Source organism: Ictalurus punctatus, chromosome 3 (assembly GCF_001660625.3).
Source record: "Ictalurus punctatus breed USDA103 chromosome 3, Coco_2.0, whole genome shotgun sequence".
Classification (NCBI taxonomy): domain Eukaryota; kingdom Metazoa; phylum Chordata; class Actinopteri; order Siluriformes; family Ictaluridae; genus Ictalurus; species Ictalurus punctatus.
Window position 1 is genome coordinate 9,093,684 of NC_030418.2, and position 18,899 is coordinate 9,112,582.

An 18,899-nucleotide genomic window follows, 5' to 3' on the forward strand; every position below is an offset into this window, starting at 1 on the left:
GTATGACAAAAGTCTTTGTTAATACGGCCCGTTTTTCCTTCTGTGTTTCTAGTAAGCTCCCACTTCAATATATATATAAATTATTTGTAAAAAATTATGGCCTTTAAAACAAGTGTTGGGTGTATGAATGATGATAAATAAAATAGAGATGAGGTGTGGAAATGTTTTACTTAAGAATGTTTTACTTAATTAAAAGTTGCACTTGAAAACACTACATGATGAACAATTGCAAGGTACGCATATTATAATTACCAATTCATATTTATCACATTTAGGGTAAATCTATATTTTCAATAGTGTCACAAACTTCAGTCTTAAAAGAGATTACAATATGTCGATGGAATATTAGAACTCAAATAATTTAAAGAATGACTGCTTTTGTAAAGGTAATGATCTGAACGTTATACTGCCAATCTCTCATCCTCCCATTTTAAATTCATCCATCCATCTTCTACCACTTACTACTTCTTCAGAGTTGTGGGTTTTAAATTCATATGTTTATCAAAATTATTAATTAATATTATTATTTATATTAGGTCTAATACCCATAAATTATCTCAATTGCTTCCAAAACTAAGATCTGCACACCATAACCAGGTTGTCCTGTTTAACAGCTCACTTACATGGGTTTAATCCAAACACCTAAAAAACAGGTAGCCTTATGAATAAGGCTCAGTGGTAAAAACTGAACTACTGATCCGAGGAAAGTGGAGCATCTGCCAAATGTAAATGTATGACATCAACAGGCACCTAAAGTGTATTGTGAATGGAAAGTTCAAGAATAAATTCTCTATGGCTCCAATACACAGCCAGAGTATTATAGTATTAGTATACCAATTAATTTTTTTATTTATATATAAAATAATTGAAATAAATGTGTGCTGAGGGGCCTTGTGGAACTGGTGTTAATTTATTGGTAATAAATGTTTTGCAGATTGAAAAGGGGGGGGGGGGGGGGGGGGAGCCTGTAAAAGCCTGTACCCTCATACAATAGTTATCAGCTATTTATTTATTTATTTTACATGCTTTGTGCTTGTTTTAAATAAACACAATTGCATTGAATCAATTTACTGAATAATCTTTATTTCATTACAGTTACATTTTATAGCACTTTATGGTGTGTGTGCGGTAATGGGGGGATTCTCCTGAACCACCACTAGTGTGTAGCATCCACTTGGATGATTAAACGACAGCCATAGGGCACCAAAACGCACACCACACACCAGCTATTAGTGGAGCGGTGAGAGTGATGTAGCCAACTCAGAGATGGGGATTATTAGTGGGCCATGATAGAGAAGAATTTTAGGACTATTTAATATAGTTTCAAATATGCCCCTAGCCCTGTGTACCATCTGTTAAAGGAACTTCTGATAGCGGTAGTAGCCAAAGCACATGTACCTATAGAACAGTCAGTATCTGGTGTCCAGCTGCTTTAAGTACTACAGTGCATCTCATTGACATGGACTGCACCAGATTTGTATATCTGCTATGATTTGTATATCAACTACGTATACTTTGAGTGTCTAGAAAAGTGTGTATATATGCAACTGTAATGAATTAAAGCTTATTCAGTAAATAAAATTGTTTCAATGCAATTGTGTATTTATTTCCAGTTAATTTAAAACAATCACAAAGAATGCAAGTAAATAAATAAATACTGGCTAATATAGTAGTTTTCAGCCATTTAGACACCCCCCTTACCAACAGCAGTAATGACCAGAAAAACCATGTGGGGAAAAACTAAATCAAAAATCATATATTATGATTTAATTATACACAAAGAATTGAAACCATGAAAAGTACTGTTATAAAACAGAAGCAATGTTTTTATAACGAATGCATTGATCAAAAATATTTATTTTTGATATGTCCAGGTAATTGCACCAACAGTGTGAAAATGAAAATTATGAGATTAAAATATAAAGCAATAAAATGGATTAAAAACATCTTCAAAAATGCAAGGCAGACAGATACTGAAAAAGCATAAAGATGGACCAGTAACTGTGCCTTCAGATGGTCAAAGAAGAAAAACAAAATGCTACTTCCTATTGGCCGTGGCAGTTCCAATAATGCAGTCATTCACCTGCAACAGTACACAGTGATCAAACATCTCAAAAGAGGTCAACAAAATCACACGGGCATCATCGCAATAATATTCAACATAAACCACTGGAAGATAAATACTGACCTTGCTGGCGAAGCGCAGTGAATTAAGTGATTCACCGAAACTTTCTTCTTCAGGTGAAATATTTACAAACATCAAACTAGACACAAAAAGAAACATCATTCACCTGGTTAAACTTTAAATGACCTTAGTTTTTACACAGATGCAGACTAAACCCGAGTTCATTTGAAGAATCCATAAACATCATTTAAATTAAATGTGACTGATATGAGCAGTTAACCAATAAACAAGTAAACACAAGTGGGATTGTTGTATCAGGACTATCTTAGCCTCCCTTGCTCATTTTTGCTCACCACCTCACCTCGCACTAACTTTGCATTAATTTCAGTTATTTATTTCCATAACCCGACAATGTACCAAATGAATTAATAGATATGATTATTGCTATGAATGTTATTGCCTGAAACACTGCACCTAGATTTGTGTCCATCAATTTCAACGCTGGAAAAGTTGAATGAAAATGTAAATCTCTCTAGCTAACTATATAGTACATTGCAAAGCTGGTTTTCCTTCATTCAAATAACCAAATCACAAGTTAGTTTATAATTTGAAAGTCCCTGTATCCATCCATTAAATCCACTTTAGTAAATACGATGAGACTCCTTGAGCAACCATTAGTTGTGTGTAAAATTTCTACCAGATACACACAACTTCTGAACTGCCAATTTTCTCCTGAGCACATGCAGGCCACTGCTCAAGAAATTATGTATTGACAATTACTGAAAAGCATTTTTTTTGTATTTTGTTGAACATCTAAATCAGAGATTAGAAATTATATACTTTAATCTTAATTCTTAGCATCCTAGCAACATCCACCAACTTTCACATTATCTACATTGTACAGCCCTAAAGTCCATAGAAGGCTTATTCAGAAATTGTCTGTTATCAATTTAAGTTGAACATATAAAATAGAAATTCAAGCTCTCATTTAACATGGGTGCAATTCTCAACTTACGTTTTGCTGTTGCCACCCAGGCATCCCTGAAGCAGGTAGGTAAGCTTTGAGTTGCGATAGGGCACAAAGCTCTCCTAAACAGACCAGTGGATGAAAGGGAGTCATGAGAATTAGGATTTTAGATTTGTCCAAAAATCTATCCAGCTCAAAGTATACAGAGCTAGTTGTTTTTTTTAAGCACACCTTGTTGGCTAAAGCAGTGATGACAATTCCCAAATTGGTGAGCGAAGAGTTTATGGCAGTCATTTCCTTAAACCTTTCTCCTTGAGACTGGGTTTTCTGGATCCTTTCACTGCCAGCCAAATCCACCAGACAAAGAGAGGCTGGGGGGAGAGGAGGGGGGGGGAGGGGGTAAAGAAAATCATAGCTGGCAGGTAAGAAAAAGGGGGCAGGGGTTTGTCGCATAGTATCTGTGTATGTGATCACTAACAGCAGAGACAACCGTTTGTTTACCTTCAAACTGCAGAAATACTTGGATTTACAGTCATTTGAAAAAAAAAATAATAATAAGTACACCCCAGGGAAATTGTTGGCCTTGACATCTGGACAAGCAAACATTTGATAGTCTTTGAAACAATGCCTATTAACAAAAGTTGAACAAAACCACAAGGAAAATTAGCTTTTTTCCAACCATTTATTCTAGATCTGATTCTCTGGAAAAAGTACACCGTTGGCCTCAGAAGCTAATATTCACAGTTTGTCATGTGACTGGCACAGAGACCTAGATGGCAAAACATTGTTCAAAATGGCAGCAAACACTGGACACTCCATGGAACTGCAGCACAGGCATGTTAATTTTCCATCCATTTCAAGCCACGAATATTTTGTTCACCTTTCAATGGTGGGGAGAAATAAATGAATAAAAATTTGAACAAGCTGCCAGTTTTGGGCACTTACGATCCATATACAGCATCCACCACAGTATTTCAATAACTGAAAACAGCAAGGTCCCTGCCAGAGCGCTTTGGCAATGTTTACATATCTTGTGGACAATCCATCCCCTTACACTGGTGCCAGGATGAAAGCGTACAAAAGTACAGAGTTAGTGTTTTCGATCTGAATGGGTCAATAGTGCTGCCATTTGGGACATGAAAGCCAAGAAATTCTTCACTGTCAGAGGAAAGGTGAGTGGTAATTAACTAACCGTAGTTTCAGGTTCACCGTAAGACGCATTCTAGGGCAGTAATATTTTGGTTAACACAATATCTAACTCCTACAGTCTAAACTGTTAGTGCATCCGCCTGAACAAACTAGCCAGCATTTTAGCTAAACAGATATGCTCAAAATAACCACTGGGCAGCAGAAGAAAGCAGTGTTTTGCCCTCCAGGTGTGCGTTCCTATAAAAATGTGACTTCCCATGAAAACTATGAATTGCCCCCTTTAGCAGAAATAACTTCTTGTAGGTGTTTTGCATAATTGTCCACCAGGTTTGCTGGAATTTTTGACCACTGTTCCATACAATGTTCTTTCAGTTGCAAGATGTTTCAGGGTTTTCCTGCCAGTTAGACCAGTTTCAAATCCCCCCTGGGAGATGGACTCCTGGTGCTTGGGCTGTAGTGGTCTGAACACTGAGCATACAGGGGAGAGTTTGAAGGAGGCCTTTGAGGAGGGGGGGGGGGGGGGGGTGGGTGGAGACAAAAGGAAGAATGGAAATTGGACATTTATAGAACGCCAGGCATCACAGACAATGCATCCAATAACCAAAAGGCCTTCAAAAGATGATTACACATGCAACCCATGTTTCGACCACAATTTACATCTTGCAGTAAATAAAGCAGTTGTCATCAACAGGGTATCTGCAGCACCGTCAAGGCTTCGCAAATCAGTATCTGCATTTACTAGATCACCAAAGCGCTCACACCAACTCACCAAAAAACACAGAGACCTCTCACTCCCAGAACATAAACTCATACACGACGAACCCACCCACTGGAATTCATCGTATGATATGGTCGAAATGTTTTTGGAACAGCAGCAAACTGTGCCGTGCTGGCAGAGGACCGAAAGAAATGCCCAAAGTCACGGACATAACTATAGAGACTTTAAGAGAAGTCCTTGGAGCACCAAGTCCTTTTACATATGCACTCTGTGGTGAGAAACACACAACCCTCTCATCAGTCTTACCACTGAGGTGGGAGATACTGTCTTGTTGTGATGATGAAGACGGTGAGTCTGTACTTGCTAGGGAAATGAAAGGTGCAATCAAAGAAAATCTCAGGCAGCGTTATGATGACCACACGCACAGAATGGCAGACACTAGATATACGAGTGGAGTATAAATAAGACCGGTTCCATCTGCACTCCCTAAGCAGGTTCTAATCACTGGCACCCAATCTTGAACACCTGATTCCAATTTAATGGATTTGAAGGTGTGATACAGGGGTGTACTTTTTCCATGTGACTGTGGTGACAGGCCGGTGGCTGGCGCACAGGAAACAAAGATTGCTCCTGTCTCCTCCCGCGACTACAGCAGTCGCGGGAGGAGCTGAAGAGACAGACATCGATGCTTCAGCGCCACCAGTGTTTTGGACGGCCAGAGAGTACGGGGCGGCGGGGCCACCGACACACCCACGGCTCATGAATGGTGCACCGGGCGGAAAGAATTCCACCATCGAGCAGGCGAGGGGAGAATATAAAAAGGGCAATATTCCACGCGCAAGAGACGAAGAGGATCTCCGAGTATGTGCGCAAGTAGCTGGTGTGTGTTAAGCGATATTTTGTGACGCGTGCATGTCCGCTAACCGCTGCTGTGTGTTTTTCCTGGTGGGGTTATTTTAGACGAAGTCGACGCGAGTGAAGGCTCCGCTTCCTGGTCGTCACCAAAGACAGCCAAGACCTTCACCGCCCGATCGCACTTCAACACACACACACACACACACACACACGCGCGCACCCGCACCCGCACTCCCCTCACATCTGTCTTGAATAAAGATCCCTCCACAAGCAACCCTAAAACAGCCTCAGCCTCCTGTGTGTCTGTGCTCCGCCCACCGCAGGCTAAATTCCCTACAGTGACAAATTACACAATTTACATTTTGTAGTAATTCAAATTGTAGTGCATCACCTTTATTAATAGGCACGGTTTCAAAGAGGATCAAATATTTGCTTGTCCAAATAGGTCTAAAAAGGGAACAATTTCCATGGGTGTACTTACTTTTCCCACACAGCAACCAGCTGAATGTACAAGCTTAATTTCTACATTTGTTACAAAAACAGGGACCAGGCATGTATTCATGTTGGAATAAAAACTGTCAAGTGTACTAAAAGTACTGAATAACATTTGTGTATGTGTGCGCATGTATATATGTGTGAAAAAAAAAAAAAAATATATATATATATATATATATATATATATATATGTGTGTAATATATATGTATGTGTGTATTATATTATATTATATATATCAATCTGAGTATTAGTGCATTAATCATCTATAATAAACCAAACAAATTGGCAAATTTATTTGCACTTGGTTTCAGCAGTTGAAAAAGCAGAATAGCATAGTTTTCCAGTATCTACTATGTCAATAGTGTGGGGTCATTATATATGGATAAAATGGCTTTTCACAAAGCAGTTATTAAATTAAAAAGAAAATCAAGTTCCCCATTTTCCAATTAAATACTTAGAATACTTACATTTGCACTTGGTGCCTCTGCCAGTGTTTTCTCCATCAATGTCCAGCTGGAAAATTGAATGGGAACGAGAGGATTGATCATTCATGTTTGTTCGGGCAGTGGACCTGTTTTGGTTTGCCAAGATGATCAACTTGCAAACCTGAAATTAAAAGCAAATAAAATAATTAATGTTTAAACAGACACTCAAGTAAAATACAAATGCTTAATGTAAACATACCCAAAATGTGCCATGTATAGTGCTGGCCAAAATGACCATACAAGATCAAATCTATGAAATATTAGTGCACTTAGAGACACGCCTACATATAAAAAAAAAGGAATGAGTGTTTAAAAAGGCAATTTGAGCAACTGAAAGATGACTGCAGTGCAGGTCAGACCACACAGAGGTATTCTTTACTTTCAGAACAGCATTAAGTTTTAACTTATTTTTTTTGAGCCTCGAACAGGAACACACATCAAAAGCAGAGAGACAAATCACCCAAATTCAGTCCCAACCACAAATAACATTAGCTACATTAGCTGTGAGGTTAGCAAGCCATGTGAATTGTTCAACATTATGACAATCACTGCAGTCTCACCCTCACTGTCTTGGTCTAGCCATCCGGTGCTGAAGTGTACATGAGGCAAAGCTATAGAAAGCTATGGGTTATGGGACAAGTAGAAACAAGAGTTTTGTATGAAAATAAATATAGATACATAATTAGTTTATTAAATGCAACTAATGCGTTACTTATAGTACAAGACTGAAACAAATTGGATACGTTGTCTTAATAATAATTTTTAAAAAAGGTGATGCACTGTACACCCAACTTAAATACAATACCTGTGCTGCAAAATTCACTCACTACGATGCAACAAGTTTGTATGCCAAAACCCAGAAACGAGTTAGCATTTTAGCCCTTCCGGTTCCGTCGCGCCAAAGTCAATGTCCACCCCCCTCCCTTTCCGGTTCCATCGCGCCAAAGTCGATGTCCACCCCCCTCCCTTTCCGATTCCGTCGTGCCAAAGTCAATGTCCACCCCCCTCCCTTTCTGGTTCCGTCGTGTCAAAGTCAATGTTATGAATGGAGTAGAAAATACAAATATGCAAGAAACTTACACTTCCTTTGGCAATTTTATTGCCTTATCTAGATGCAAGGGGTTTTAGCATTGAGGAAACCAAAAAAAAATAATTAAAAAAAACCCACCCTTTGATCAATCACATTAAGGCATCACAGATAGCATTCAACCAATGCAATTATATGTGTAACTCTAGAACTGGTGCCATATTTTGGGTCTCCCAGATAAGCCTTGTCATTTCGCAAAAATAAATCACTCAAATAAATAAATAAATAAATAAATAAATAAATAAATAAATAAATACTGAATATCTACAATTCTGAAATGGGAAATATACAGCAGGACACATGCACACAAAAAAATACCTCATCCTCAGTGGTGACCTTCTGGTAATTCAGATGGGTGACTGTGACTCCATTATTTGTGGTCTTTTTGATTTCATGTTCTGGCCTCTTGTTAGGTTTGCCCAGATACAGCAAGTCCCGCAGAGTTTCATTGTAAATTTCAACAAAGCTGGCTGTAAAGGTATACTGCAAATAAACAAATGCAGTACAATTTTAAGTCACCATTTTAGCTTCCAATAGCACTTTAATATGCAGGTACAATATTGGTATTTTTATGGACTATATAATTTACATTAAAGCAATAGAATTTTCATATTTGGGTGAACCGTCAGTTACTCACCCTCATGTCTTTCCAAACCCATAAGAATTTGTTCAACTTCGGAACACAAATTAGGACCTTTTTAATGAAACCTGGGAAATTTATCCCTCCATTTACAGTCCAAGTATCTAAAAATGTTCATAAAGGCGTCATAAAAAGTAATCCATATGACTCCAGTGGTTTAATCCCAATTTTGTGAAGCAATTTAAAAAAAAAAAAAAAAAAAAAAAACCCCTACCCTAAAATTAAGTCTTTATTCACAAAATGTTCTCTTCCGCATAGAGTCCATCTTCCTTGACTGTAAACAGTGCAGCGCTTCCAGGAGGGACGCTGAACAGTCACATAAAACAAATCTGTGTAACGAAGATGTCTGCAGATTTCAATATAGAGGACTTTTTTGACTACTCTGACTTTTTAACCCGTTCTCGCACTGTGGTTCTCATGAATGCGGAGTCAGACATCCATGAGGAAGTGAAGACATTGTGTGAATAGTGACTTGAGATTAAACCACTGGAGTCACATGGATTACTTTTACAGTGCCTTTATGGAGCTTGAAAAGTTTGAATACTTGGACTGTAAATGACAAATTTCCCAGGTTTCATTAAAAAGGTCCTAATTTGTGTTCCGAAGATGAACAAAAGTCTTATGGGTTTGGAACGACATGAGGGTGAGTAATTGACAGAACTTTTATCTTTGAATGAACTATCAGTTTAAGGTAGGAGGAACTGAGGAGTTGGTTAAGTGCTTTGTGCACCTAATCATTCATGAACACATTAATTCAGCCGGAATAGTTGGACCATCACCTGCCAGCCTTGCTCACGAAGCATGTTGGCAGACTTGAAAATCTGCTGGACAGCTCGTGGAATGACCCCCCACGTGTCATCCGTGTCACCACCTTCCATTGTAAATGTTTTGCCACTACCTGTCTGGCCATAAGCAAAGCAGCAGACATTGTAGCCATCCAGAGCTGACTGTACCAAGAGGGAGATCTCCTCAAACACCTCACTCTGGGTGCTCTGTGGCCCAAATACACGGTCAAAGCTGAAGATGTAATTTTTAGTTTCTGCAGCCCGTCCCACATGCGACTGAGAGGGAGAGAAAATGAGAGAATGAGGGAGAGAGAGAGACACACACAAACTAGTTTCCCTAGATCAGCGTTTCCTAACCTTTTTCAGTTACAGCACCCTTTGAATTTTTTATTTATTTAAATATGTGGCACCTTACAAACACTAAATGCTAGACAGCGTTAAGCCTGGTTTATACTCTATGTGTCTGCAATAGCACGAGGGAGTGCGTGGCAAAAATAACATTGCAGAGTGGGTGGTCGAGCACGGAGTGCGCAAGGCCTCATTTCTTGTGGTGGTCTGCACGGCATTTTTTGTAACTTGCTGCAAGGCGCCGCATCCGGAAGTTAAGAGTCACCTCGAGGTTCTTGCCGAAAGGTACAATTGTACAGGCAGCTCTGTGATCCATCCATAGAGATAGCCAGATGGCACAAAATTCAGGGAAAGGTTTTTAAAAATAGCGATTTAGATTTGCTTTGTACATACTGTTGAAGGAATAAAGCCAAAGCTGAAAACATAGTGCATCACCAAAAACTTTCAGTATCTTCACAAATAAACAGTCGCTACACTACACCGTCAGACGGTGATTAAACCTCCAGATGGCGACTAAAATGGTCACCACTCTGACTAACTTTTTAATTTTGCGACCATGTTTTTTCTGCCAGTCGCCACTGGCCACTGTTACCCACAAACAAAATTTAAAAACAAATTAAATAGAAATTACCATACATCTCGTTGTGTTAGGCTACTGAACTCTCATCTCCCCTTGCGCCTGCATCTACCGGCCATATCGCGTGCACTCCTGTTTGGTTTCCAATAAATAAACTCTGCACTCTTGTCCTGCAGTGGTTGAAGCGTCGGCTGTATAGATGAACAGAAACAAGCAACAAAAAGCGCAAACGAAAAATACCACTTTTTCCTCATTCCCTGCCCCCCCAAACCCTGCCTCCTCTACATCAGATGCCAACAATGTTGAGACCAACTCAACCAGTGAAAGTTCTCAAGTGACATTTGAGTCATCCCAGCCCGTTTCAATCGGTGTGCAATCTTTTACAGATGATGACAGCCAAGCGCAGCAAGTCGAGTCTTCTCCAGTCCCTGTGGCTCTCATCCCGACAAGACTGTTTAAATCAGCTTGGCTACAAGAGCTTGCCTGGTTACGTTATGACAATGGGGAAATGTACTGCACCATTGTGCTAAAGCAGGACAAGATATTGCTGGTAAAACAGAGTTCATTACCAGTTCGAGTCATTTTAAAAAAGAAACTGAAGAAGCATGGTGACAGTAAAAAACATAAGAACGCCAGGAATTGAGTCATTGCTAAGTCTGCCCCTCGTGCCACCCCAACCGTGAAAGCAGAGCAACGTGCTAGTGATAAAGTCGCAGAAAAAGAGATGAGAGAATTGAAAATAAAATTCAATGCAACCTACATGACTCTGCCTGAATAAGCAGGAAACAACTAATTGTACATAGTTGAATTAAAAAAGAAGAAGAAGAAGAAGAAGAAAAACAGCTGGACATTTAAGTATTTACAGAAATATGATATACTGAACATTGCACATATTGTGTATGTAAAGAACACATTGTGTAAACTATGGGAGGCAGAGTAAACAAAGGCAGACAGTACAGAAAAGAAAGAAAAGGCAGTGTGAGGTATCCGTTTAACAATGATATCATGTCATATGACATCACTATTTTGGCTCCTGAAAATTTGAATTGGCACCTAAATATTTTGGCTTTAGGAGCCAATGGCTCCTAGATTATTATTTTTTTTGCCTGGAGCCCTGCATGGAGACATTTACATTGATGGACAGCCATACAGAGTGATCATTCTGTAATCTTTCTTTTGTCTTTATACATGGAGACATTTGCACTGATGAGTGAACATCCATCCATCTTCTATACCGCTTATCCTTCCTTCAGGGTCACAGGGAAACCTGGAGCCTATCCCAGGGAGCATCCGGCACAAGGAGGGGTACACCCTGGACAGGGTGCCAATATGGGTGAACATAATCACCTGAATTTATAAATGTGAGAAATGTCATTTGCAAGAAGCACCCACTTTTTGCTCATGCCTACAATAATTGCTAACATTTACAAAATGAACCTACAATAAATAAATCTATTTAATGAAAGCAAAAGGGCCATGTTTAATAAAAAAAAAAAAATTGAGGTTGTTCAATTTAGTTTTATACACGTCACATTACAAAAAAAATCTCTCTCTCTCAAGGTTAACGAGTTTTATATGATTCTTTGCTTCCCCCCACTGTGGGTTTTAGTGAAGTGTACTGAAAAACAGTCAAACAATTCCTCAGCATTCAGGAACTCAACGCGAGACGCCTTGTTTGCAAGCGCTGCTATGGTTGTTCTGACGAACTACCTCTTCTCTTAGCACCTTCCTGTTGGTTCATAGGACGAATACACAGAGTTGCCAACTTTCGTTTAAGAATATTACAACGATGAGCGTGTCGAGTAGAAACGCCTCATCCATTTGGGGAGGTGTACACACAGTCAGTGGAGGTTCACCCTGCGGAGCCAGGTGAAAGTATAGACAAGGCTTTAGCTACACGAGGAGGATGGTCCAGAAGCATCTGGAGCTTTTCTTTTAAGAAATCTGTCCATAATCTTTTTTTTTTTGTGTGTGTGTGTGTGTGTGTGTGGGGGGGGGGGGGGGGGGGGGGTATTTGTTTTTATACATAATTTTTTATTATTGTTATGCAGATGTGTCATTATTTCTGTGCCCATTATTGCAGACATCAGATATTGATCATATAGCTATATTACAATATCTTACACATTTTAGAAGTGTTAGAAGGATTTTTACACAGCACCCCTGCTCTCAGACAGCACCACAGGGGCAGCACCTTGGTTGGGAAACACTGCTCTAGATCAGAGGTTCCCAATCTTGGACCTGGAGTACCTCCGGTCCTACACATTTTATTGTTTTCTCTAGTCAAACACACCCATCTCAAATAATCAGCCAAAAGTCCTTCCTGAGATAAAGCAGGTGTGCTACAGAAGAGAAGACACTAACGTGCAGAAAAGGTGGGCAATTCACGATGCAAGTTTGGAACCTGTACCCTACATTAAAGCTGCCTTTTACACAGACACAAGGAATCAAGTCCTCCTTTTAAAATGTTACAGTTAGCCTTTTTAAGGAAAGTTTCAGACCAAAAAAAATAAGTTTGTATTTCAGACTTGTAAAATTCAAGTCTCACTACTGACAATTTTTTGTACTTACCTCTTCCATTTTTGCAAGTGTTATAGACTTCTTGTCATGAGTAGGCAGCTGAATGTGTGGGATGGTTGCTTCCTTGTTGGAAAGGAGAGGACGTACCCTGCAGAAAACTCTGATGTTACCCTGGGGGGGTTTACAAAAATAGAAAATAAATAAGAGCTAAACAAGCACTGATGTAACATGCATATGTAGTTTTCTTGTTAGACCAGCATTTTCACGGATATGAAGTCATTCTATTCCCAGTTTTAGACATTAAACATTCCCGCATTTGGCCCAACAGTTCTTTAAGGTAATTCACATTTTTACACAGTTCAGTGTCTAATTTCCTACCAAATTATTAAAGACAGTTACATGGTTTCTAAATTGACTTGTAATGTGGAGCTGGACTACCACTGAAGTAAAATATGTTTGAACTAGTTTTACTCAAAACTAGTGGTGTTGCATTCAGGGAAAACAAAACACTACATGGCTAAAAGTATGTGGTCACCGCTTCCAGTTTTTGGGTTCGGCCATTTCATCTACACCAACCTGAAGTCAGTTCATCAAATTTCTGCCCTGCTCAAGCTACTGCAGTCAACTATAAAATGCTGAAAAGGAAGCATCTTGGAGCATCAACTCAACTAGGAGCAGTATACCATGCAGTCTCATCTGGACAGTCAAGTGTTGAACTTGCTTATGCAACCAAATATTAAATCCACCTTAAGACACTGTTCCAATACTTTTGCATACCAAAAAAATTGCAGGTTGTCCGCCACCAAAAGGTGCCATGTTCCAAATGGTTTAATACATATAGATGAAATGTCGGGAAATGAAAGCTGAAATTCCGATCCAACTCATGTATCATTTGATCTCATACCCACAGGTCTTCAGTGTACAGCAAAAACAAGTTGGCCTTGCTGTTCCAATACTTTCAGAAGAGATTAAATATTGTGGCCTTAAGATTAATTACTAGGGCTGCAACTAAATTATTTTCATAATGGATTAGTTTTTGGATGAATCAGATGGGAGGGCAGGGGCAAACATTCAAGTACCATCTTTTATTTTAAAAATAAAATCCACAAACTTAGCATTAAATATAAACCACAAACACACATTTGTACAATTATACAAGACTATTAGAGTATATGCATTATTTTTTATGTATGCACGAAAAGCAGCGAATTAAATTACAGTCCTAAATTGGAGTTTTTTATATTATATATATATATATATATATATATATATATATATATATATATATATATATATATATATATATATATATATATATATATATATATATATATATATATATATATATATATATATATATATACACATATATATACACACACACACAGTGAGGGAAAAAAGTATTTGATCCCCTGCTGGTTTTGTACGTTTGCCCACTGACAAAGAAATGATCATTCTATAATTTTAATGGTAGTTGTATTTGAACAGTGAGAGACAGAATAACAACAAAAAAATCATTAAAATGCAAATTAATTTATAAAATTTTTGACGTGCGTTTTTCTGGATTTTTTTGTTGTTATTCTGTCTCTCACTGTTCAAATACAACTACCATTAAAATTATAGACTGATCATTTGTTTGTCAGTGGGCAAACGTACAAAATCAGCAGGGGATCAAATACTTTTTTCCTTCACTGTATGTATAATATATATATATATATATATATATATATATATATATATATATATATATATATATAAAAAAAAAACAAAACCCAAACAAGCCTCACTTTCACTGCACCTTGTGGTGGCATATTGTTTTACTTGTGTTTACTTTGGATTTGACATTACAGATGTTGCACTGTGGATCACCAACTCCATGTGAGTGAGGAGCAACACTGCTGTTACTAACATCACTCAAGTTAAACTAAACCCCTTAAGCAACTTGCACACAGTGCAGCATTTTGGATATGAACATGAGTTTGTGCTTGTACATCATTGTTGTGCTTCTGTTCTACAGAAACTCCACACTTGAGATGATACTACCTTTCTAAAATTCATACACTAGACGGTAGGGATGTCATGACAACCGATACATCGGTACCAACAGTCTTAAAACGTAACGGTACTCGTTTTTCTGCAGTAGTGTAGGTACCAATTCTTCCGGAACTGATGGGGGCAGCAAATAGCACAAGTGTTTTGAAGATGAAGAAGAATGCCTAAAAGCACACGGGAAAAACTACAGAAGATGGTGACAAGTTTAGCTCCGCCCTAACACGTTGAGAGCAAAGGTGGTAAAAGTGAAATATGGAAATATTTTGCATTCAAGCCAGATGACAATTGATGCTCTAAAGCTGGTGTGCAACGATGCTATCGTTCATTTCAAACACCTGAACCAGCTAACGTTATGCTCCATGTAATGTTTACGATAGCCAGTTATTTGTTAACGACGCTAACGCATTGCAACGTTATAAACTACCTCCCAATGGGCCACCATGCATCGCCATTCAATCCGTATCCTCATATCACTAATAATTACTCAAATGTTAATGGTTTTATTACATTTTTGGCCTGCCACCATTTTGAATTTAAGCTAATGCTTGCATTCAGAGTATAAGGGGTGTGCACCTTAGCACTTGTAGCCTCCACTGTTATTAGTCATTGTCAGACAGTGTTTAATAACTAAAATATCCCCCACGCTCTCTTTTTGCCAGTATCAGCCAGAGGAGGATGTCCTCCAGGGAGTGTTTAACTATGTTTTTGATTTTACTTTTATACCACACCGTGGTATCGACTTTGGTATTGAGTATCATGTACTTTTGGTGGTATGTGTACCAACTACTAGATTTTTGGTATCGTGACATCCCTACTAGACGGTAGAGTACACAGTGTACGTAATGTGGGACAACTAATATTTACTCTCCGGAGCACATTTTCAGAGCAGCAGTAACACAATGAGTAAATGCACCCCATGCTGCATGCAAACCAACTAATCGATAATGAGATTAGCTGACACTGATCTCTCAATTAGATGTTGCAGCTCTAGTAATTATGCCACAAAATATTTTTAGTTAAAAAATGGCTTGCATAATAAGAATAAACCAAGCTTTCTTGAAACCAACATACCTAAATACATTTTGTCTCTCTGATCATGAAGGATTTATTACAATACACGGCATATCCGTGTAACGGTTTTATAAAAAGATAGTAAGGGAATAGGGTCTATCTACTTTCAGTCGTGCTGCCAGATGAACATTACCTATTGCCTAAACATGAATGCTCTGGCTAACCTTGCAGACATCCCCACAACCACCTTCGTTTACTACTAGTGGTAACAACTGTAAATTAGTTCAAATTATTTGTATAGTCAAAGTTTTTCTATGCATCAGATTGCTGAAATGCTTGTAAATTCACCAGTCAACTTCTTGCCAAATATCAGACTTTACAGTTAGGTTACTTCAGACAATAATAAAGTGATTCATTAAGCAAAAATCATGCAAGATCATGATTAATGAATCTACCAGTGATATTTCTCTTACATTTAACCACATGTACTTGCTTTACACCCAAATTAAAGATAACTGCATTCTTATTGGTTCCAATAAGCATTCAAACGTGTATTAGAATGTTTTAGAACACTACTTCTACAGTAGGCCATTCATCTTACCTTCAGCTCCTGAATTGTGTTATGGAGTTTCCTGCGTTCCATTTCTCCACAGTGAAGCTCATCCTGCTGCCTTGCCACCAATTCCTGCAAACTTTTTACTGTATCCTGAGACACTCGGAGACTATCCTGACAGTGGGCCAGAGCAGAAGTCTGAATAGATAGCTGGCTCTTAATGGGGAATAGAAGCAGGGAAGGGGGGAGGGGAAAGAAAAAAAAAAGGGGCACAAGCAAGGTGAACAAAGACATTTGAATATTAGCACAAAAGATGCAAGAGTTTCAGCTTAACAGCAAAGTGAGTTCTGAACTTTCAGAGGACACATTTGTGCAGACAGTTGTGTATGGCCAAAATGCATGCTCAATCATATCTGCATCATCTTCTTCAAAAAAAAATATGGTGTACATTCGTTTCATACAGTGGGTACAATGACATGCCTTTATATTGCTGTTTTCAGTTGTCAGGTCATCTTTTTCTTTAATAGTTCTCTCTAGCTCCTCTTTCACAGATACCAGATTAGTTAGTCTCTCTTCAAGGGCCCTGCAAATAATGTTTAAAGCAAAACACTCTCATATAACCAAAACCATGTCATTTCAATTCAAATGTAGTGTGCAGTTTACCTGAGGCGCTGCTTTAATTGCTTGTTCTCCTCTTTGGCCTGTGCATTGTTTTTATGCACTTCTGCATTTGATGCTTTAAGGTTCTCATTTTCTTGGTTAAAAGACTTCCAACGGCCCTGGTAATTCTGAACTTTGTTCTCCGGATCAATGACTTTTCCTTTCAAGTCCCATCCCGGTCTCTTGGATGCTCCTGTACATGTTGAATGGAACAACTCAGGCTACAAGAGTAACAAATGCTGGCCCTTTAAAATGTCTCAAGAAGACTGTTTAGCCAGACTTGTCACAAGACATCAAAAAAAATGAATGAAAATAAAAAATAAAACCACCACATTACAAGCAAACTAGTTTCTAATCCTACCTTTAATTACTGATGCATGTGCAGATGTTTTTTTTGCAGCACCTAAAAACAAAATTAGCTGGTAAACTTTCCTCCCATAGTAATTTGAATCACACATTTCAGTTGTCAGTGTACAGCCATGACAGGACACTTGCACATCATTTTGAGTTCAAAATGGCATAGTTATTTTCTTGGGGAGGAAATAATACTGGTAGTGATGTGCTCTTTGTTACCATTCAAGTCCTTAAATGAACATAGACATACCACAGATTATTTATTAAGAAATACTCAGGGTACTACTCAGCAGAGATTTTTTATGAACATAACTAGAAACATATTATGCTCATTATTTACAAGTGCAATAGACAAACTAATAATTGTTGTATATTACATCTCCATCCCTCTCTATCCCTACTTATGAGTTATTGGGGTTTAGATTAAATCAAATCAATTCAATACAAGTGACCACTCAAACAGGCAAAGAATTATCTGAACATGAGCATTGCCCTGGCGCTACTTTCCAGACCCAGACTTTAAGAATACAAACTTACCTCTTGAAGGAGCTGCAGCCACAGTTGCTGCTCTGCCTGGAAAAAGTAGTTTATTGATGAAACAAGATTTTTAAAAAAAGTAAATTCTACATCTAAAAACACAAGTAATATTGTTGGCTTTGAAGTTTGAGGGGAAGAAGAGGAAAAGAAAGGAACATTGGTGAACTAATGCTCAAGTATGGCACATGACAAAAAGTGATCTGAAGCAAGTGTCAACACACTACATGTTGAACTGGTAATGTGGTGTTTGAATCAGCCGATTGTTTGAGCACCATCACTTACTGGTTGCTTTGACTGGCCCAGGACACTTTGGAGGGATTACACTAGTAGGCGGTTTGAGCCTCTGAAGACCCGTCTCAACTTTCCGGATCTTTTTCTAAATATAATAAGGTGAGAATACAAGTTTTAAAGATTAAAAAGACTTGTTCATATGAAAGGGACTGGACAAAACATGTTGCTTCATTTTTTCTTTTCTTTTTTTAAATAAAAAGAACAAAACCACACCGTTGCAGGCTGTTGATACTCTCCATCAGTGGTGCTGGAGAAAGGCCTCTTCGACATGACTGGTAATTGGGACATTGTACTCTGCTGGAAGAGGAATTTTAGGAATCAATCTGACTGCTTAAAACAGTTAATAGATTATATAGTTGTTAGCAAGCTTGTTGAAATTCTTAGCCTGTAAGAACATATAAACAGAAAGATGTTTCAGTCACTGGCCACCTTAATGAATGCTTGCACATTCATAAACTTGTCAATAACAATCATGTGGCAGTATGACACATAAAATCATGCAGATGCAGTTGATGTTCACATCAAACAATATAGTTGGGACACAGGCAGGGTGGGGAGGAAATAAAGTAAGCTTTATTGCAAGGTTGTGAAGCGTTTCAAAAACTGCTAGGATTTCATGCCCAACAGGCTATGAAAAGTTTCTACAGAGTATTAATTTAAAATAAGTAAAATCTTACTATACCATACCA

General features: G+C 38.3%; 1 protein-coding gene and 1 long non-coding RNA gene across 8 annotated transcripts in view; one reads left to right on the plus strand and one right to left on the minus strand.

Annotated features, from left to right (window-relative positions):
- Positions 1–1,837: 1,837 nt before the first annotated feature.
- Positions 1,838–18,899, minus strand: part of LOC108261048 (carboxy-terminal kinesin 2) — a 37,338-nt gene continuing 20,276 nt past the window's right edge. For 4 of the 7 annotated variants that reach the window (XM_053679522.1, XM_053679523.1, XM_053679517.1 and 1 more), the window contains 15 exons: positions 18,424–18,507; positions 18,202–18,295; positions 17,920–17,955; positions 17,390–17,431; positions 17,032–17,221; positions 16,849–16,951; positions 16,417–16,584; positions 12,804–12,923; positions 9,302–9,583; positions 8,201–8,365; positions 6,778–6,916; positions 3,324–3,463; positions 3,141–3,214; positions 2,189–2,264; positions 1,838–2,083 (listed from right to left, as the gene is read on the minus strand). In XM_053679522.1, coding sequence (XP_053535497.1) covers positions 2,039–2,083; positions 2,189–2,264; positions 3,141–3,214; positions 3,324–3,463; positions 6,778–6,916; positions 8,201–8,365; positions 9,302–9,583; positions 12,804–12,923; positions 16,417–16,584; positions 16,849–16,951; positions 17,032–17,221; positions 17,390–17,431; positions 17,920–17,955; positions 18,202–18,295; positions 18,424–18,498 — 1,749 coding nt within the window. In that variant the 5' untranslated portion in view covers positions 18,499–18,507 and the 3' untranslated portion in view covers positions 1,838–2,038. The remainder of the gene's footprint in view (positions 2,084–2,188; positions 2,265–3,140; positions 3,215–3,323; positions 3,464–6,777; positions 6,917–8,200; positions 8,366–9,301; positions 9,584–12,803; positions 12,924–16,416; positions 16,585–16,848; positions 16,952–17,031; positions 17,222–17,389; positions 17,432–17,919; positions 17,956–18,201; positions 18,296–18,423; positions 18,508–18,899) is intronic. The other 3 variants (XM_053679520.1, XM_053679521.1, XM_053679524.1) reach the window with 2 other exon arrangements.
- On the plus strand, positions 4,001–6,358 carry LOC128632710 (uncharacterized). The gene is made up of 3 exons (XR_008396261.1): positions 4,001–4,264; positions 5,555–5,820; positions 5,920–6,358. It is a non-coding gene; the product is annotated as an uncharacterized LOC128632710 (long non-coding RNA).